Raw genomic sequence first — 22,960 nt, 5'->3', positions numbered from 1 at the left:
TTTTGGTACCACATACCCAGGACTACACTGACCACATCCAATACCTCTTTACTATCCCCAAAGCTTAGCAAAGTGCCTATTGTACAAGTAGGCACTTATTTACTGAACTAAGTTTTACAAGTTGGGAATTCAAATCCTGGTTTTAAAAGGAACTGACATCTCAGGGGGAAAAAAGGATCTATCTCAAAGAATTAGGAGGTACAATAAAGCAGCTTTGGATTAACAAAAGTACTTTTAGGTATAACTATCAAATATCTAAAATATCAAAGCAAATCTCTGAAAACCTAACGTTTGCTCCATACATTTGTAAGACCCTCAGAATCACTTAAAAACACGTTACTGCAAATGTGACTCAAATTACAGATTCCACAGTCCAGTATTATTAATGACATCACTTTTAAAACAAGATATTTATACTTCGTTAGGGCATTTTAATCATTTTGTTTCTATACTAGTGAATATGTCTGTTATGGATTGAACTGTGTCCCAAAAAATTTGTGTGGCAAATCCTAACCTCTATGCCTGTGGTTATAATCCTATTTGGGAACGGACTGTCTTTGTTATGTTAATGAGGGCAAGATTAGTATAGGGTGTACCTTGGGTCAATCTCTTTTGAGATATAAAAGAGATTACACAAGCAAGCAGACAAGCAGAGATGGGGGAAGAGATGCCAAGCCACATGAAGACTGCCCAGGAGTAGAAGCTCAGAAGAGACAAGAACCTTCCTCCAGGGCTGACAGAGAGAAAGCCTTCTCCTTGAGCCTCCACCCTGAATTCAGACTTCTAGCCTCCTAAACTGAGAGAAAATAAGTCTCTCTTTGTTAAAGCTATCTAACTGCGTATTTCTGTTATAGCAACTAACACTACTCACTGCTGTCGACTCAGTTCCGACTCACAGCGACCCTACAGGACAGAGAAGAACTGCCCCCCAGGGTTTCCAAGAGTGTACTCTTTACCGACGCTGACTACCATCTCTCTCTGCCGTGCAGTGAAGCAGCTTGTGGGTTCGAACCACTGACCTTTTCGTTAGCAGGCAAGCATTTTACCTACGGTGCCACCAGGGCTCCTTTCTGTTACAGCAGCACTAGATGACTAAGACAATGTCCAACTCAAATCTTTTCTGCAACAAGTCAGAATACAAATAAATTACATATTTGACATACGCATTGTCAAGCTTTACAACTCAGAGATAGAAATTTCATTTGTAAAAGACACATACTATATCTTACAGCAGCTATTTATTCTGATTTTTCAGACTAATTCTATCATGTCAAAAATTAAATGATAGTCCTGTGATTTCTTTTTAAAACAAAGCTAACTGAAGCTGATGCCTGTAAACGCCATCTAATTTCAGTATTTGAGGCGTATTTCGCTTGCACCATCACAAAAACTGAGCAATTTTTAAACTATCTTAATGATTTAAAAAAAAACCACAACTATTTTAATAAAATAAGCCTTTGATACTTGAATATGGAATTTGTTCTTAATTAAGCAGATTATAGTCAGGTTGAAACAAGACTTAAATGTTAATTAAACTGTCTCCAACTTCTCAATTTACAATGGATTAGACTCTTGGAAGAAAAAGGTTTCATATGTGTCGAAGGTGCTTCTCCCACAAAAACTGGATTCTTGCTTCAATGTTTTATGAACCCAGGTCATTAACTAATATTAACAGCTCTTCAACAACTCCCATCAAACTTAGACTTTGCCCTCTACAAGAAATAGCTCTACCAGTCACCAGAGAAGGGGATAACCACTTCTCTCTAAATAGTAAGGCAGTTCAGCTGTGCCATTCCACATCTCAGCTGGTAAGATCCAGTAAGAGTTTCAATTCTGGGGATACAGGTTCATCCCACTATCAGCCTCTCCACGGATACTCACAGTCTATTAGGCTGCTAGCAGAAACCAGTCTTTACGTCCTTATATCCCAAAGAGAATGCCAGACTCATAGTAAATGCTCAGGTAGTTCTTGAATAAATAAGTATTTAAGCACCCACTATGAGCCAGGTGGAAACCCTGGTGGCGCAGTGGTGAAGAGCTCGGCTGCTAACCAAAAAGTAGGCAGTTCGAATCCACCAGCCCCTCCCTGGAAACCCTATGGGGCGGTTCCACTCTGTCCCACAGGGTCGCTGTGGGTCGGAATCGACTCGACGGCAGCAGGTTTGGTCTGCCTGGTAGGAGCCAGGCACAGTGTTAGAGCTGAGAAATAAAGCAGCACCATTCACGCTGCTGACCAGACACACGTGCTCGTCCTGGTTTCATGAGTACTGTCGTCATTCACGCATTCATTCCTAACACGGGCGTTCCTAACCCTGCCCACGGTTCAGCATCACCCCGAGTATCTAGAAAGACCAGTGCCTGGCTCCCAACCCCATCCCCAAGCTCACGGAGTCAATCTTGACTGCACATTAGAGTCATCTGGGGAATTTTCAAAAATCCCAATATCTGTGTCATTTCAGACCAATTAAATCAGAACTTCTGGAGGTGGGACCCAGGTGGTTATGATGTGCAACTAGGGCAGCTTCCCTGTCTCTACTCTTCCTATTACATGTTTTCCATCAGCCTCATTTATCTTCCTAAAGAGGAAAGGGGATGTCTGCTTTCAGCTACGATGTAGGAACTGGGACCGGACTTACCCTCCCACTGCAAAAAATCAAAATTGAAAAATATGTATCAAATAACAGTTCTCAGACACCGGAAAACAAGCAGGGTAAGACAGTGATCCCTGAGAAAGGGAAACAAACCACGTGATCTCTACCGTCATCCCGGCTTCTCGCCTAGAGGCAAGTACAGATGACTGCAGAGGGGAAGGTCTCGGGCAAAGCAGAGAGGTCTCCCTGGGGCGGGACAGAGATCCACGTTCTGAGAGGCTGAGGCAGCTGGAGTTTGTGGAGCAGAGGTCCAGCGGAGGGAGCGACGCAGAGAAAAGGCTCCAGAAATCTGCATGGGGTCCCCTTGAGTATGTTACCAATAATCAGGGCTTCAAATCAGTCCGGTCCAAACCCCTGCTGAGAATTTGCATTTCTAACAATTCCAAGGCAGTGCTAATGCTGCTGGTTAGGGACCAACTCTGAGAACCACTAGCAGAGCAGCGGGTCTCAAAACTGATTATACACAAGAATCACCTGGGATTGTGTTAAACTGCAGACTGTGAGTCAGGATATCTGAGGTGGAAATGCAAATGCTCAGCAGGGGTTTGAACCGGAACGAACCAGTTCAAAACCCTGAACTGAACAGAGAACGTCATTAAAAAGCCAACAAAGAGCCTTAATAGAAGGTGGTGAATATAAAATTAACCACTTTAATTTCCAAAAACTGGAGACCCACTTTGGCTTTTGCCTGAGCACTCCCACACTGCCCAGTTTCACCTGAGCCACTCAGGCCAAGCTGCCAAAATATTCCTGTGCGTATCAGTCCAACACCACCGCAACTTGGTCACCTCAGATCAGAGCTCTGAACACATCCTTCCCTAGTTTCCCAGGACTATTTTTATATCCAGATACACTATTTACAATATATTCCTCTAAACCAACACAATATTTAAAAAATTCCAAACCAGTATAGGAGCACTCGATACCAAGAAAATATTTTCCTACCACAACGCAGTCTGAGGATTATTTTCAATAAAAAAAAAAGTTCTAAAAATCAGGTACCCTTTTAAACATCAATGAGATAGTCAATGAAAACAGTCAGATTATTATTAAACATTAACAAAAGCTCCGTTTTCTGAACTTTCTTGCTATGCAGTGAACATCTTCACCAAAAAGTGTCATTTATATTTTCGAAATGTGTTTACAAACACAGCTTTGTTTCACAAAATTCAAAACTACAAAGCCTCCATTCAAATCATTAAAATACCGATTATCTCATCTTAGAATCACTGAGCAAATACACACCTGCTTCTTTCACAGGGAGCAGACGGGGACTCTCCGAGAACACAGAAACCAACCTAAAGACTGTCAAGGTGGCACCTCAGAAATCTGCAAGTTTCACAAGCAATGGAAGTTACTGTTTGTAATTAAAAAACCACTCTATCAGACTACACAAGAAAATACATCCCACATATTTCAAAGTTAAGCTACATCTGAGTTAAGACATAAAAGTCCTCTAGCTGCCAACATTTCAGATAAAGTGGCCTTAAGTCAGTGAGAAGTTTACCAAACCAAAACCAAACCCACTGCTGCCAGGTCGATTCCAACTCATAGTGACCCTACAAGACAGAGTAGAACTGCCCCATAGGGTTTCCAAGGCTCTGATCTTTACAGAAGCAGACCATCACATCTTTCTCCCGTGGAGCGGCTGGTGGGTTTGAACCACCAACTTTTCGGTTAGCAGCCAAGCGCTTAACCTCTGGGGCACCAAGGCTCCTTGAGAAGCTTACAGTCGAGAATTTTTGTTCTGAGAAAGATTACTGAGATATGAGAACTATCATCTTTATCACACAATCACATCTCCAGCCTGATATAACTCTAGGTGTTTCCTAATCAAACTCCTTCATGTTCCATTGATGTTTTCCCCCCAAACAGGATTTTTCCAAACAAGTACAAAGGCAGCATCTTAGCTCCAAACTACACCAAAGCGGTCAACCCAATTCTTAGTTTTAAGAAGATATGAGATAAAATAACCAAAGATAGCATGTCTAGATCTGGAATCTAACTTCAAAATATGAAGATAACGTACTTTCTATGATCAACAAAGGCATCTCTGGCATCAAAATTCCAAACTGAAGCTGATTTACAAGCACTAAGGAGACAGCGGTGGTCACCTTTCTACACAAATTAAGCAGGAGAATGGACTCATAGTCCCATTAAATAAGAATATGTTTTTCTGTTCTTATGCATCTGTCCCAATAGCTACTGTAATTCTGGATGATACAACGTTTCCCCCTCGTGCAACCTTTGGCAAAACTCAGGGTTGTTTTAGGAAAAGTATAATTTTCCAAAGTTTTGGCCATCTGCTGGCTTCCAAAGATGTGGTAAAATAGTTCCTGTGGTTCTCACACAACAGAGCTCCTCCACCCAATCGATTCCAGAATCAGACAGGCCGTTCTCCCCAAACCCGACGTCACTAAAGCACAAGAGTGCCGCATGTCCTGTGAAAAGAAAACACCATGAAAGTATCACTTCTCTTCGCTTTTCTGAGCCAGGGCTGGCTGCGGTTCCCTACACGCAGCTGTATTCACGTACAACCCCAGTGGTTTTACCATGTGGCCACTTCCTGCTCATCTAGACAAGATGTTTAATCGTGGGGTCCTGGATGGGCTAGGTCTCTGCAGAAGAAACAAGAGAACAGGGGAACATTCTAATAAACAAATGCCTGAGGTCTCCAACTCGGCTAATCTGTACAAGTCTCACTGCTATTTCACTGACTGTGCAGCTGGGGCTGGGAAAGAAAAAATGGAACAGCACGCAATTACCAACACATCACACACCTCAAATCTAACCCAACAGTCACCGGGTGCTTACTGACCTCAAGGTCAGGTATTCCGCACAAGGACAAGCATAAACACCATCTTTGTCGTCAGGGAGTTTTCAATCTGCTAATGTACATAAAATAAAAAAATAGATGACTATTTTAATAGTGAAAACTAAAGAATCTTGGCATAAAAAAGCTCAGAGTTCATGGAGTCCAACGTCTCACAAACAGAAATCATCTGTTCATCAGAAGCAGGCTTCAGGCTTCCTTTAAATGTCCACGAGGCAGTCCAGCTACTGTAACTGGCTGGGCTCTACCAGCCGTAACTACCACGCTGACCTCAGATATGCTTTCAGGAGCAAAAACGAACTAGTACTTTCCTCCACTCAAGCATCTTTAAAATACCTGAAAGCCACACTTTCACAAACCTGTGACCTGGACTGGCTGAGAGCTCTTTCGTAAAGGAAAGAGCATTCAAACGGCCCAAGGCTGGAGGCAGATAATCCTGGATGAAAGAGAGGAGGCAGCAGGCCAGGCAAGAACAGTGTCAAACAGACAGTGCAGGCTGGGAAGCAGTGAGGGTAAGGCTGGCAGAGGTAAGTCTGGATCGGATTACGAAAGAACGTAAACTCCAGAGTGAGTGTTTTGTTTTGGCAGCCAACGGAACAAATGACGGACCCTGAGAAAAAGATGAAGATGTTTTAAGGATATAAGACGGACTGGAAGAGAAAACAACTATCAGCAAGGAGGCCAGGTGAGAAAACTGCAGTGTCCTGTAGTAAAGTGACAGATTACACGGCGCCAGAGGAATGCAGGAGCTCATCAGTTAGCTATGAAAGAAAAATCAGGCACTTCACCTGGCCCCAGGGTTCTTACAGGTCATACCCAACAACCCTCACTGTCCTTTCTCAAGGTCTATAGCTTTGCTGTCTCACCATCTTTTCTCACATCGTTGTGATTTAATATAAATCTTCCAAGAAAGCACTAAAAAAACCCCAAACCTGCTGCCGCTGAGTTGATTCCGACTCACAGCGACCCTCCTGGAGAGAGCAGAACCGGCCCATGGGGTTTCCAAGGAGTGGCTGTGGATTCGAACTGCCGACCTTTTGGTTAGCAGCCACCAGGGCTCCAAGAAAGCATCAGGCATTATTAAAATGGGAGAAGCAATGAAGGAAGGCCCCGAGGACTTTCTTGATTCCAGTCAAGTAACTGTCAAAGTCACCCTAATAACCCTTCCACCCAAACCCAGTCATTGTGTTTGTCCGAAGAACAATCAACAAACAGCTCCCGTGGAGCCCCCAACTCCACTGCCCTCCATCAAAGACACCCCTATAGCCCTGCTGGCTTTGGGTACCATGAGGTTTGGATTTGCTGCTTGCTTTCTTTAAAATAAAGTGAAAAATTCTAAATAATACAATCCCATGAACAGATGTATAAAAATACAGTAAGAGGAAAAATGTCAATTATTTCCCAGTATGAGTCAGACAAACACACTAAATGGAAAGAGCAGTATTGGTACCTAAGCCTTCATCTTCCTAATCACAAAGAAGCTGGAAATACGACATCAGCAGACAGCCTCCCGCCCAGACACTTTGTCTGCATAAGACTAAGTCAGCCCTTCCTGCTTCGAGCACAGGCATATGGCAGATGGGGTTTACACCTGCATTTCTCAACTTCATCCTTACACCCCCTCATCATCTCTCAGGAGTACACCAAGGCCACCACATTCTGTAGTTTTAATTCTTTAAAAAATAATTCTTCAGTGACACTAAAGTCTTGTTCAGATTACTGCTTGTCACTAAAAGGCAAAAGCAGAATATTCCTAAGGACTGCTCAGCTGTCACACGTTCAAAAACTATTTCAGCCTAAGGATATCTTTGTCACTACAACAGATCTTCAACAAGCATTTAAAACAACTGAGTGGAGAATGAAGAAGTCAACAGAGAATTAGAGAACTACTAATTTGGGGGCTCTATGGTTTGCGATATAATAACAGAGTCCTTACAAAGAGTATGTTTGAAGATTTATTTCATTGCTTTAACTTCCCCCACCTAACAAAAAGAGAAAGAACTCATCTGAAGAGTTTGAGATTTTTGGGGGATGTCTACTAAAAGGAGTCCCTTAAGCCGTCTTCCCTCTAAATCTCCTCATTTAATCTCCCATAAATTACCATGAGAAATGTATAACTATAATTTTTGCATGAAGGCCCCCCCCATATATATTTTTGAGCTTGGAATGCCTTCAAGAGTTGCTATGACACCTTACATAATAATACAACTAATAATTGTACAGAATCACAGCCGTCCGTATTTAAAAAGCATTTCTTTATAAATTATTTAACCTGATCACTATCACAACCCCTTAAGGCAGCACTTTATTCTCCTCATTTAGACGTGAGTAAACAGGTGGTTCGATGGTAGAATTCTTGCCTTCCATGAGTTAGACCTGGGATCGATTCCTGGACAATGCAGCTCGTGCACAGCCATCACCTGCCCCTCAGTGGAGGCTTCCATGTTGCTATGATGCTGAATATGTTTCTGTGGAGCTTCCACACTAAGATGAACTAGGAAGAAAGGCCTGGCAATCTACTTTCAAAAATCAGCCAGTGAAAACTCTCTGGTTCACAACAGTCCGACCCACAAGGGATCATGAGGATGGCACAGGATCAGGCAGTGTTTCATTCCATTGTTCATGGGGTCGTCACCATGAGTCGGGGGCTGACTCTCGACAGCAGCTAATAGCAATAACAAAACAGACTCAGAGAGGTTAACAGAGTGCTCGCGCACCATCAAGCCAGCAAGGGACAAAGTCAACAACACACCAAAGCTTTCTGACTCCAAACTCCTTCCTTTTTCCAACATCCACAATGTATCGCGCTATTCTCCACCCCTTCAAGTAAACAAAACCATTCTCCATATACAAATAAAAACAACTATATTAACAGGCACCATTTTAAATACCAGGAACAATAGTGGCACAACGGTTAAAGTGCTCAGCTGCTAACCAATAGGTCAGCGGTCTGAGGCCACCAGCTGCTCCTCGGGAGAAAGATGTGGCAGTCTGCTTCCATAAAGATTACAGCCTTAGACGCCAGTTCTACTCTGTCCTGTAGGGTCACTATGAGTCGGAATCAACTCGACGGCAATGGGTTTGGTTTCTGGTCTCAAATACCTACAGATGCTCTTCCACAAAATTAGAGTCCAGTCGACTTTAAACAGATCACCTGGTGGAGCAAACATTTTGCGCTCGGCTACTAACCAAAAAGTTGGCAGTTCAAATCCACCCAGAAGCACTGTGGAAGAAAAGCCTGGGAATCTTCTTGAGAAAGGGCTCAGTCAGGAGAACCCTACGGAGCACAGCTCTGGTCTAACCCACGTGGGGTCGTCGCGAGTCAGAACTGACTCAGCAGCAACGGGTTTTCCTCCTTTAAATGAAATACAAAACGGACTAACCGGCACCCTATCAACATTACAAAAGCTGGCATTTTTAGTCTTTTCATTTCAAACCATTAAAAATTCTGTTGCCAACATTAAATTTTAACAACTTCTATTAAAATCTCTTCTGTATGTTAAATAATAGATTTAAACCACCCTTGGAATAACTATGTTTCATCTGCTTTTACTTGCCTTTATGACTAAATAAACACTAAATCCTTCGAAAGGGGAAAATAAAAATAAAGAATTTTTCATACTATGAAGCAATCATTCTTCTCTATGGCCAATATCTTACAACTATCAAATTCACCTTCTCCCCAAAGCACAAAATCTGATGACAGATGGACAGTAAGAGAAGCCCAACCAAAAAAAAACCAAACCCACTGCCATCCAGTCGATTCTGACTCATAGTGACCCTACAGGACAGAGCAGAACTGCCCCACAGGATTTCCAAGGCTTTGTAAATCTTCACAGACGCAGACTGCCACATCTTTCTCCTGCAAGAGAAGACCACGCACACAGAAGAGCAACAACGGTGAACCAAAAGGTTGGCAGTTCGAATCCACCAGCTGCTCCTTGGAAACCCTATAGGGTAGTTCTCCCCTGGCCTGAGGGTCGCTGTGAGTTAATATCAACTTGACGGCAACGGGGTTGTTTTTTTCTTTTTTTTTTAAATGCATTTTGGGGCCCTGGTGGCACAGTGGTTAAGAGCTCAGCTGCTAACCAAGAGGTCAGCAGTTCAAATCCACCAGCCACTTTTTGGAAACCCTACGGGTCAGTTCTACTCTGTCCTATAGAGTCGCTATGAGTTGGAATCGACTCGACGGCAACAGTTTAAAGACATTTCAGGTTATAGTTATTTATATTGAATATCTTGTAATGCTAAAATATGCTTAGTTATTTTAGAGAGATTAGGAGCCCTGGTGGTGCAGTGGTTAAAGCACTTAGCTGCCAACCAAAAGTTCAGCAGTTTGAACTCACCAGCCGCTCTGCAGGAGAAAGACGTGGCAGTCTGCTTCTGTAAAGATTTAGAACCCTGCAAACCCTACGGGGCAGTTCTACTCTGTCCTACAGGGTCACTGTGAGCCGGAATCAACTTGATGGCAACGAGTTTGGTTTTTGGGTCTTCTTTTTAACAAAACAAAACAAAAAAAATCTTGAATCATTTCTTTTGGAAAATAGCAACATTACACCATTTAAGCCTTCTGGTTACAATAACAAATTTTACAGATTTGTAGAGATACTCAATTCCTCCTCGAGACAAACCGTGCCCTGCTGTAGATTGGTATCAGCGCAGGTGCAATGACAACTGATCCGCTCGCTACTTCTGAGGGGGAATCAGAAACCACAGGCAAATGTGTATCACTGTTGAGTTCTCCATTTCCTCTGTGAAAGACACAGTTACCAACTCCCCTATAGGTAACACAAAGTAAATAACGTATGAGGAAATATTTATGAAATACTTGTATCATTACTGATTTTTTAAACAATAAGATTCTTCTCTCTCCTGCTGTCATTCACCAGGCAAAGTCCTCCTGCTATTACAACTGGCTCAGCAAGCGTCCAGAGTCAAACTAGGTGTGTGTGGAATCTGTTCACGGTGGCACTACTCTGGAGCTTAACAAAAGAGGCCACCCAAATATGAGGGAAAGAGGGGTCCTGGCTGGACTGCCTGTTCTGTGTTGCTATACCACAGCATCTCAAACTCCTACAAGCTTTTTTTAAGTGGACTTAAGTTATTAAACACTAAATCATGGATATTTAGAGAATTACACTGGGGACAGATACTACAGGGAACAGGCTGGCACAAAGCAACCAGCAGAACCAGAGTGACCCACTCGCCTGTCTCTCACGCAGACTCCACAGACAGTTTACTACACACTCCTTCATTGCTACGTTCATAACTTATACAAACAGTAGTGGCCTGAGCCAATGGCGGGCTCCTGAGGAAAATTTCACACACTCATTAGAATCACAACTTGTTTTTAATAATGATGTCTTTAATGAGTATATTCCAGAAATAAACATCATGCTACTTACTACTCTAGGAAAACATTTAATCATTATAAAAAGAGAGAATCAAATTTACCGAAGACTGGTTTCTTCAGTCTCCTACAAAACCTTATCTTACCTCCCTTTTCTTCATATGAAGATGACGGGCTTGGTATGATTTTCTTCTCTTTTTGCTCTCAGGACACAGTTAAAATTTAAGAAGGGTAGGATTAGGGTTCAGGCTTCCTTTTGGAGGTGATCACATAATGCTAGTTACATAAATAATGGGGATTAAAATAAAATAATTCTATTCTTCTGATGTTGTTTGCCGTCGAGTCAATTCCAACTCACAGCGACCCTATGGGACAAACGAGAACTGCCCCATAGGGATTCCTAGGCTTAATCTTTACAAGAGCAGATTGTCAGGTCCTTTCCCCTGCAGGGGTGGCTGGTGAGTTCGAACCGCCGACCTTTTGGTTGGCAGCCAAGTGCTTAACCACTGCTCCACCAGGGCTCCTTATTCTCCTGTTAGTGCCCCGAAAATTTCTATACATGCTTATAACTGATCAGGGAAAGCACACTCCTCTACTCAAAATTCTGGCTGACCTTTTTGGATTTCAGAATTACAGATCAGGGATTGTGGGCCTTTGGCAGGGAAAGGGGGTCTCAACAAACAATAAACTAAATATTATATGACCGAGACGTGAGGATGGCAAGACTACGTCTCACATACTTTGGACATGATATCAAGAGGGACCAGTCCCTGGAGAAGGACGTCCTGCTTGGTAAGGTAGAAGGTCGGCAAAAGAGAGGAAGACCTTCAACAAGACTGACTGACACAGTGGCTGCAACAATGGGCTCAAGCATAGCAATGACTGTGCGGATGGCTCAGGACCAGGCAGTGTTCTGTTCTGTTGTCCACAGAGTCATTATAAGTCCGAACTGACTCAACAGCACCTAAAACAACAACAACATAACCTAGAATAATAAAAACAAAAAACCTAGCTGTTCCTTAGGTAAGGGATATTCAGGATACTTAGGACAGTCTCGAAATGGCTCTCAGCACCTGCCTTGTTGGAAGGTATAATCAATTCAAGTTATCTTTATGTACTCACCACGATAGTCAACATGAAATGTTTCCCCTTAACTTTATTTCAAACTGGGAACCACACAGAAGAATATTTTCCAAAACTTTAGCGTGTCAACACCAACCAGATAAGCAAATGGGCCTCTGACTAGATGACAAAATCAGTTAGATAAAGTAGGGCTTCCAAAAAGCAAAAGTCTACAAGGACCTGCTAACATGGGGGAGCACAAAGATTCTGCCCCTAGGTCTAGGAACGGCCATTCGACCTCACCTGCATCCAAACCACACTCCTGCCAGTAAGTTCACAGTGAAACAAGCATCTTCTCCTTTCCAGAGGCAGAAGCAAACCTCTTATTTACCCCCCAACGACCTCAAAACAACGACATAATGCCTCTAGGACTGAGAGGCTGGATGACGGTAATTCCCCCCCAGGCAGGGCTCCCCGTGGCACTCCACCACTGCCCCCAACTCACTGAGAGCAGCAGCATATTTGCTCATTGACTGCAATTGCCGGGATCATACTAAGTCCAACCTGTGTTCTCCACATCAGCCACCAACGAAGTGGTGGGAGAGTAATTATGAGTTGGTTCCGCTCATTTTTAAAGCCTCACAATGGCTCACTGGCAAATCTACTAGAAAGCAAATAAACTTCCCAACAACTTCTGAGTGAGGCTTGGGGGTGGCTACCTCCACACAGACTATCATTTGGAAACTCGTATGCTCTTTCATCAATTGGATTACCACAAATTCAGAGAAACCCATCAGTCCAAATCCAAGCACTTCCTAAAGCCTGAAACAGAGCTTTTAAAAGGTAATACTATCTGTCCTGCACCTTATTTCAAATTGTTTTATTATATTGAAGGTTTCATCCAAGTTACCACCCAATGCAATAAACATTAATAACAATCCCTAACCTGTTTTCATTTCTATATGATCTTTAAGTTCCCAGTCAGCTCCCAGTAGCTTGGATGACTCACAATGGTCTTTATGAGAGCATGTTTTTAACACGGAACAAAAAAAAAGAAACCTCTGTGAAAAAATATACATTTCCTTCCCTAAAAAAGGCATAAGTTAAAAAATTACAGGATGATCTGGCTGGAAAGAGAAAACACTGGTTCAAATCACAGTTAAACTACTAACAAATCTCTCTGTGCTTCAGTTTATGGAAATAGCATTTCCTATCTACAAATGGTTTTTTCCTCTCATGTAATGATTCTTTTTTCATAAACTTCTGGGGATGCAAGAAAAGATCCGGGAATGGTTAAAGACAGCTAAAAGTATACTGTTGAGCTGGGCTTCTCACTAAGGACAGACAGCAAAGGCCCACATCCCTCTCTACCCTCTGCCCCCAAAGACACATTGACATAAGCCAAACACATGTGTCTCCCTGGAACTTCAGTTTTCCTAATGATTAACTAAAATATATTTATATTAGAATAACTATGTTTGTGCTATGAAGTAGAAAGTTAGATGTACGTGAATTTTCAAAATAAGGTTTCTTCTACTCACTTGCAACTTGTTGCTTCAGGCTATCAGGGGAGTTTACGTTCCTTTTCCACTGCCAGTAAGAAAAGAAGTGGAGACGCTCTACCCTAGGGACTTTTAACATTCTCCCCAACCTGCCTCCCAGATATTCTATCCTCTCAGGCCATGTAATTTTTATTTTATCTATGTATTTACACTACACCTCACTCCAAAAAGAATTTCAAGCAGTTAGAGAGAAAACACTACATCCAAGTGGCAAAGCCAAATCAAGAAAGAAGGTTTTCAAAGGGTGTACACGTTCTGTTCACTATGCTACACTACACCACTTCTAGTCTGCCGAATTCCAGCATTAAGAAGACACGACTAAAAAAAAAGTAAGGTCCTCTCATTCCTGATTTCTTCTTAGACTTTTAACAATATATATAGATTTAGGGCACTAAAAAAACAACTTTGATATGTTGCCCTTGTGGGGAGACTTCCCCACCACCACCCCTATGAGGAAAATCTCATTTTATCCAAAGTAAAATGAGACAATGTACTAAACTGCTTAGAACAGTATGCAGCATACAGTAGTAATTCAATAAACACTGGCTATAGTACTGGCTATTTTTTTTGTTATTATTATCATTAATATTACTTAAGAAAATGACACAACAATAATATTGGCAGCTACCACTTTTGAAGCAGCTTTGTGGCAAGCAAAATACAGACATGACCTTAGATTTGATCCTCACAAGGATTCTGAAGATAAGTGTTATTATCCACTTTTCACAAAGGAGAGAAGTATGGCTCAGATACTTTAAGTGACTTGCCTAGGGCCACCCCACTAGTAAGTCACCAAGCACTGACTCCAACCCAGTTGTTTGGCTCCTGAACCCAACTCTTTCCACTACACTACACTGCTTCTCTCATAAAAAATCAGAAATTCTAGGGTTCTCTCAGGGGCCGACTCCAATTAGATCACAATACGTTTCAATAAGCACAGGTCAAAGAATGCCAGGATTCCATACAGATACCACAGAATCCATTTATATAAAAATATCATCTGCACCAAATATCATCACGTGCTCCATTCTTATACTAATAAAAATTTGTATTTTTATGTTAAATCATCAACCAAAGTCTCTAATTTTATACCTTTATCACCACCATTAACATCAATCCTTGGGGGGGAAAAAAAAAACACATCAGTCTTTGCCCTGATAATTTATCTCCCTCTGAGTTCATTTCCTTAAGGGATTCGTTCACTCACGTAGCTTTAATTGTAACTTGCAGGCACAAAAAACAAAATCCCTATCTCCCGTCCAAAGGAAACGGAAGTGTAGGCAAAAATGTTTCATACACAAAAAGGTGCTCACTACCCCGTTATTCATAATACCAAAAGGCAAACTTTAACAAAAAGCAAATTAACAGGCAAAAACCCGACATGTCAAGCAGTAAGAGAACTGGTTAACTAAGTGTGGTACATCCGTTCCATGTAATATCATGCGACAACTTTAAACCATGTTTATAAAGAATCTTTAATGACATGGGGAAATACTCATGCTGTAATATAAAATGGAAAAAAAAGCAGGACATAAAATGAAACCTTCAGTAAGCTCTAATTCTGTAAACACAGGACTATTAGGGAAAAAAGATTAAAAGGAAATAAATCAAAACATAGTAATTTTCTTTGGATAGTAAAATAGAGTGATTTTTTCCCCTTATTTCTTCTCCAATTTTCTTGTCAGTGACCATGTATCAATTTTATAGCCAAAAAAAGCTGCTTTTTTTAAACCAACATCTTCATCTCATCTCCCAGGACTCTTCCCTCATAAATCCCCAGATTAGCAAGAAGAATCCCAAGTCACGTGAAATTTAAAATGCTCAGAACAATTCTGCATCTCTATTTCCTCCAGCACTACCACCCTCAATTATGCCACAACTGCAAACTTGAGTCATTTCTCTTACCTACAGAAATCCAATCCTTCAAATTCTATCCATCTTTTACCCCTGCTATTGCTCCTTCTTACTTCCTACACTAATACCAAGCGAAACCTTCATCAACTCAGCCCTAGATGAGCAGAGAAGCCTCCCAAATACAGGCTTTCCTCACTGCTAGTCCCTCACCACTAACAATTTACTCCACCATGGCTTACTATGTCCCCAGCCTGGTTCCTGGAGATGTCTTCAAACTAATTAAGATGATAGCTGCTATCAGTGGTCCCACTGTACAGATTAAGAAACAGCCAAAGACAGGTTAAGTAACTTAGCCAAGATCACCCAGCTCGTCAAGGGCAAAGCCAGGATTTGAAACCAGGCAGTATGGCCCCTGAAAACAGTACTCCAGGCACAGCAATCAGTAAGAGCCAGATTCTCTTTCCCTGAACTCTGCAGGGATTTGGATCAAGTCAAATTCTCACTTCCAGGTCTCTCCTCATGCTATTCCATATCTGGGAGGTCAGTTCTCTTTCCTAAGTCATTTTCCATATCACCTTCACAGGCCAGCTCTTGAGTTTTCTTTATCCTGTCCCACTCTACAGCACAAACTGATTCTTATGGATTCAATTTAAGCTACATTAGTGCACAGCTGTTGACAGTTTGTATGTTATAGAAACGTATCTACCTCATGATTTTACATTTTATCTTCCCATCTAGACAATCAAATGTTTCCACTTTCTTTTGTCTATGTTCATTTCTCACCTTTTCAAGAGCTACTAGAATAGTGGCTTCCCAGAGTAACTACTAAATAAATAAGCAGTTGACTGACAAATCAGAGATAAATACGGCTCAGCTATTTAATAAGGCTGAAAATCATTCATTAGCCTTTTGAACTGATATATATTTAAATGTTTGTCTTCTCCTTTTATTGCCTAAATGCTAAAATATAAGGTTTGCAATTTCAACATACCCATCCAGAAAAAAAAAATTCAAGTGATACCCAAAAATACTGCAATTGATAAAATAAAAAAAAAGGTATCCCAGTGTCCAGAAATAACCTCCCCCCCCACCCCGCCTCCCCCACCCCGACCCTTTACTTCACTTTCTGTGGCAAGAGTTAGCAGAGTCTGAGACACTGAGCAGGCAATGATATTTCAGGCAAGACTCCCCAGAAAAGACTATATGGCTTTAATAAGGGAGTATTTTAAATGCCCCCATTAAATCTCAGGGAACTGTGGTAGCACAATGGTTAACTGCTATGGCTGCTAACCAAAAGGTCAGCAGTTCAAATCCACCAGGCCCCCCTTGGAAACTCTATGGGACAGTTCTACCCTGTCCTATAGGGTCACTATGAGTTGGAATTAACTCAACGGCAACGGGTTTGGTTTTTTATTAAATCTAAAGTGTGAAAACAACTGTATATTCAAGGCTAAAATCTTCATCTTCCTAAATAATTCCAAGAGAATTACTTTTTAAAAAAAATCAAAGGACAAAATATACTAACGGATAGCCTAAAAGACAGAAACTTGAATTTGTTTTTAAACTATTAACGAAAACAGATAAAAATAACAATTAAGCACAGGTATGCCTCACTGTATACAACAAATTTCTAAAATATTGTGACCTATCAAATTTTATTTTGAACCCATTATAAGCAATTATTATTTAAATGAACACTACAGGAATTGTTCCGGAAAGCACAATCTTAAATTCTTGCCCTAATTTTTCTGTTTTCCAGGTTTGTATTTTCATATACAGGTTTTCTCTAAAAGCCTTCTTTGCTACATAGCTTTACCTTAAATGAGCCACCTAACAGCATATCACAGTCATCCTAAAATAATAACATTTTTTCTCTACTTGTCTGCTCACTCTGGGGCGACTTTAATTCATCATTACAGCTTACCCAAATCGAATGTCTAACTGATTCAGTTACGCAAATAATAGTGCTAAACCTTAACAAATTTTAAAAAGCGTTTCTTACTACCTACCTAGTTATAAATTTCAACACTGGCAGGTACACAGTATGAACCACACCCGACTCACAGCACTAAAACATCTTCAGTGAAAAAGCCAAACCCAGGCTCCTTTCTGTTTAAAATCTTCATTCCTATTTATATCACACTTCAGTTAAAAAAAACACACTGGCAAAATTTTAGTTTTTTCTTTCTTGATTTTGTCCTTGATATGTTCAAATAATGCTACAGCAATTCGAAAACCTCACTCCATGTTTAATAGAGTAAGTAGATATTTAATAATCTCACCATGAATTTTTTTTTTTTTTTTTTTTTTTTTACTGTACTGGAGGAGTGGATGCAGTTATAAAAAGGCAACATCAGGAATCCTTGTGGTGATGGAACGAACTGCTCTGCATCTTGACAACATCAGCGTCAATAACCAGGTTGTGATATTGAACTACAGTTTTTTAAGATGCAACCATTGAGGGGAAGTGGGTAAAGGGTACAGAGGATCTCTAGGCATTGTTTCTTACAGATGCATGTAAATAGTATCTACTGTCATCTCAAAACAAAAAAAAAATTTAATTTGTAAAAATTATCAAAGAGCAATTTAATGAGCATTCATTTTTCTGACCCTATACAAATAGTCTCAAAAAGCCTACACAGACACCTGAAAATTCTCCCCCAAAAATGATGAGTCACTTCAGAATGAAAAACTATATTCTTTTCAAAAATGAAGAGCTACAAAACGCTTTTTACAATTATTTCCCAAAAAAACTTGGACAAGAAGAAATGTGCACCGTTACAGAAGTCTGATTTGAATGAGGAAAAGTAAACCTTTACTTGCTAGTTAAAATAACTTTCTAGATAGAAATATCAGAGAGAGACATACTCAATATATAAACATGGCTTACAAAACAAATACATCCCACCCCTTCTAACTTCTCTAATTACCTGGATTCAAACACTAACAAAGGAAATTTTCTGATAGTATGCCAACATTTAATCTACTGAAAATTAAATTCGATATCACAATCTAGTTCTACATACTTAAACTCTAAGGGGGGGAGGGGTGATTTAAACACCTTAACTATTTCCATTCTGGCAATCCTTTCCACAAGCTTTCCTGCTATACTCTGCCCTAACAGTGCCTCACCTTCTACACCTACAGAGGGAAGCACATCCTCAAGGTCACTGTAAGAATGCCTCCCACAGCCTACCACAAGTGAACAAATCCACAGTCTTACCATAATGCAAAGAAAATAAACACCTTGATGAAGAAAAAACGTAAGAACCAACTTGAGACAAGTACAGTAAATATACATTCATCTTTTCCACAGTGGCTTCTGATGAAATGTTAGCTATCATACAAGCTATCTGTTTTGCTTCAGGAATAACATCAGGCTGACAACAACAACGTCATGTACTGTAACATATACTGATACTTTCGGCTAAAAAAAAAAACTTAAAAGTGTTACATATTATTTTTCAAAATCAGCCCAAGGTGAAATTAATCGTCCTCAAAAAGAATAAATAATTAAGAAAGGAAATTATAATATACAATTATAGTTTTCACTAGGTAAGAGGCTTGGGGTTTTACACATGTAACTCTAAAGACAAGAAAATTCTAATTTAATCTTTAAGTCAGCTCTTCAAAAGGAAAATCAGATCTTTAGCCCTTTATACGCTGGAAATAAACAAGCATTAGGACATATTACATAATATCCTTTGAAATCAGGGCAGAAGATTATTTCAAATGTCAATAAATTACCTACATATAAAGTATATAAATAATATTACATCATTTCCTTTAGACATTCCTTTTAATATAAATAAGGCTGTATTTCTAAACCATATCTACCAGTATACTTTGACCTAAAATAATCACTTATGCTATCTTCCCTTCCCAGAATTTAAATCCATTCACTAATTATTAAAGATCACAACTTTATTTTTTGACGTACAATTTTTTCTGGCATTTAAAATAAACCACACAGACAAACATTACTACATCTACTGAATACAGGTGTTTAAGTTCAAATTTTAAATGAATAACGAACCCAACAGTTTTAGAACTAAAATTTCCCATGCCAAAGAATCAAGTTCTGTGACCACTTCCACAGTGCAGATTTTTTTTCTTTGTGTAATGCAAGCTATTTAAAGGGTCCTACAACTGCTCCAATGCCATGTCTTTAGTTCTGACCAAGTTCACACATGTAATTTTTAATTTTACAGACAACATAAACCATACCTTCTTAATTTTAAAAAGTGAAATAAACATAAGCGACCTGTTTTAAAAACAGAAAGCATTTTTAATAGCAAGCTTCTGAAGTTCATGTCCTTGAATAGATTAAGGACATGTCATTAAGTAGATTCTCCACAATTTAAGCAGGAACTAACTGGAGCATCACTACTCATTTAATGAATTATTTACTGAGCACATACTATGAATGTGAAACTTGCCATTTCAAAAACAATATCTCAACACAAAATAAATTTGAAAGTTTCTAAAATTGCAGAAATTAAGATGCAGTAAAAAAACTAGTAAAGAAAGACAACACTGCCTTCTTCTATATTACCTAATAATTTTTTCCCCTTGTCCCCCAAAAACTAACAATTTTCCAGTAATTACCAGTAAAAGGAAGGAGCTACAGGGAGAACTGGGGTTTGGCTGACATTTCATGACATCCTTTTGATCAAGGATAATATCACTCTTTAGTGCTACTTAGAATCCAAAACATTTTTATTTTTTTGAAATGTTAAATTACATGCAATATTTTTCACCACTAACTATAATTTTAAAATATAAACACTTTTTAAATATAAAGTGCTGAATTAGTTATGAAATTAGCCTATTTTTCTGATGTTTTGCTCTCCACATATTTTACAAAATCAACTATCATCTTACCAGGGGAAATAAAAAGTATCCAAGAGGAATTCCTGAGTTTCTGTCCACAGACCTGACAGCTGGTTTTCTTAAAATGATGCTGCTATAACTTTCATTACTTGTTTTTCATCTCTTAGCGCTTACGAATAAATTGAACAGAAAATTATAGCTTGTGTACACTATTCTAGACCTTCCTTATGAAATGTTTACAAAATAATTGTGAGTTTTAAAAAGCTGGAAAAAAATACTTGAGAAAAATGTGACGTATATTTAATTATGAAGCAGATTAATTATAAATATAGAGAAAGTAAATTCAAATAAGACAGCATTATTATGGGAATAAAAATCTAATTTAACTTAAACATTATCCTACTTTAATCTGAATATAGCGCACAATTCAGTCATTTAATAGGGTGTAGTTGAAGATAAATCTAAGTTTCTATTCAATTGTAACATTTACTCTATTAACATTTTAAATAATTGTCCACGAAATTATTAACTTGTTGCAGACTTCCAGGGGAATGACAATCTTTTAAAATAAATAAATTTTACTAATTATTGTTTGACTCAATAGCATTTTTTCATACACATATATTCAATACCATTTTACCAATTCTTTAGAACCTGAGGTTTAATAATGCTTATGAGCTGAAAATGCAGGAAAATTTAAATGCACGCCTACATTTAAATAAACATTGGAAAAAAAAAAAAAAGACCATGCAGGGACCACAAGGTTTTTAGTTCTGACAATTCTCTCAATATAAAACAAAGTATTGATATATTTAAATGCCTGTCCTCTCATTTTATTCCCTAAATGCTAAAACATTATCATTTGCAATTTCAACATTCTCATCCAGAGAAAATATTCAAGTGACACTCAAAAGAAGTCCTATTAAATGATCCAAAAAAAAAGTATACTACACTGTAGAGAAACAGCCTCCCCCCGCCCCAAGATTCTCTCAAATAGTGTTACTTCACATTCTGTGGCAGGAGTTAGCAGTTTTGGACAACACTACAAGGCAATGCATTCCAGGCAAGATCATCAACTGACTCCCTTGTATTCAATCAAGCCAATTTCCGATTTTAAAATTCATAAGAGGACAATTTCAAATCTATATTGAAATTCTTGTGGAAATGTCAATGGATCCTTGGTGCAACAGCTCTAATTTGGGGCTTTTTGTTTGTTTTTGTTTTTAACTTGACACACTAGGGAATGGTATGAAGAAAAATATTATTAAATGCTTTATACTTTTCTACTAAAATGTAACACGGCACCAAGATGTGAGTTTCTGACTTTAGACATCAGCTTACCTGATCCGCTGAACTGACTGCTTCCCAGCGTCGTTGGTCTCGTTTTCCCACTATTGACGGGTGGGGAAAACATCTGCAAAATAACCCGAATTTATCAGTTAGTCCTGAAATTCTTCTAGACCCCCTGCTAACAAAGTCCACCAAGAGTCATCAACTAGTTACTATGTTTCAGAGGGAAGTTAAAATTGAAGAGATACATTCAGACCCAGAAAAGCAAGTACACGGAGTGATACAATTTCCTCACACTACTTGGAAATACAGGTTGCATTCTGTTCTGAAAAGCTGGTCACTGACATGACAGAAGAGAATATTATTAAATGTAAGCGGTCAATTTTTGCCCAAGGTCTTCATCTTGAAACTAAGTGAATTCACTACATTTACACTACAACTTAACATACAAGCAGTCACAAATCACGTCCAGTGAAGCCACTACCTTCACTGCAGACCCATCACAAAAGAGCAGGTATCGGTCCTGCCTCCTGGCAGCAGTTAATAAAGGAACTCAACCCATTAGCAATAACGGCAGTAACCCTTTGGTTTCAGCTGATATTTTTAAGTCACTGAATTAAGTCCGTGTGTGTGGACACATATACGTATCTCCATAGCCATCTTAAAATAAAACTGTTCAGCTCAAAAGATTGGAAATCTAGCCCTGGGCTGGCTTTCTTGTAGCTGACATCTGTCAGGTACCATTAACTATATTAATCAGATCGCGGGGAGGAGGATGTTGAGGAGTATTGAAGAAAAAAAATGATTCTTTTTTCATATAAAATCCAAATTCCTACCAATAACTATCAGGGTTAGAGAGTTGACTCAACCAAAGCTCACGGTTACATTGTTTTCCTTTTAACTGGTTAAATCAAACGACCCCTCTGGCATTAAAGTTTTAAATCTGCAAGTCTAGACATTACATCAAAGTTCAGGTGTCCAACTTGGGGGAGCTGGACTCCCGCCCTGAGAACTACCGCTCAAAGCAGGTGGAGTTCACGCTGCCCAGTCTCCACGTCGCTTTCAATCCCCTTCCTTTTTTCTCTCCCTTTCTTTTTCAATCCTTGATTTTTTTTTTTGTAAACCTCAGCAGAACCCCAAGATGCCGCGGAACACTCCCATACCGCACTGAAGTCCAGCAGGTCGCTCAGCTCCTTGTCGGTCCCTATAGCGGCCATGCGCTGCTGCTGGGGATTCATCTTCGGCCACTTCTAGCGGGTCCTAAGGCAGAAGAAACGGGCTCAGCGAGAGACCTCCGGGGCCCGCGGCGCGTAGAGAGTGCAGAGGGACGCAGGGGGAGAGGCAGAGCGTGGAGGCGCCACGCTGACTTCCAGGACCCCCGACTCGTTCCCACCGCGTCGCGGACGGGGCGCGGGAGAGCCCAGCGCCTGCCCGGGTCCGGGAATCCACGTTCCCCGGCGCGGCCCGGAGCGGCGCGGCGGCTCCGCAAGTCGCCGCCTCTCCCGCAAGTTTCCGCGCCCCCCTG

At 40.1% G+C, this 22,960-nt stretch overlaps 1 protein-coding gene across 5 annotated transcripts in view; it reads right to left on the bottom strand.

Annotated features, from left to right (window-relative positions):
- TCF12 (transcription factor 12) overlaps positions 1–22,824 on the bottom strand; it is a 357,906-nt gene extending 335,082 nt beyond the window's left edge. For 4 of the 5 annotated variants that reach the window (XM_004374600.2, XM_004374599.2, XM_023729662.1 and 1 more), the window contains exons 1-2: positions 22,599–22,824; positions 21,487–21,559 (exon numbers count right to left, since the gene is read on the bottom strand). In XM_004374600.2, coding sequence (XP_004374657.1) covers positions 21,487–21,559; positions 22,599–22,673 — 148 coding nt within the window. In that variant the 5' untranslated portion in view covers positions 22,674–22,824. The remainder of the gene's footprint in view (positions 1–21,486; positions 21,560–22,598) is intronic. The other variant, XM_023729664.1, reaches the window with a different exon arrangement.
- Between the last annotated feature and the right edge of the window lie 136 nt (positions 22,825–22,960).

The sequence above is a fragment of the Trichechus manatus genome, unplaced genomic scaffold, assembly GCF_000243295.1.
Source record: "Trichechus manatus latirostris isolate Lorelei unplaced genomic scaffold, TriManLat1.0 scaffold00030, whole genome shotgun sequence".
Classification (NCBI taxonomy): domain Eukaryota; kingdom Metazoa; phylum Chordata; class Mammalia; order Sirenia; family Trichechidae; genus Trichechus; species Trichechus manatus.
This window is presented reverse-complemented; position numbering and strand designations above follow the sequence as displayed.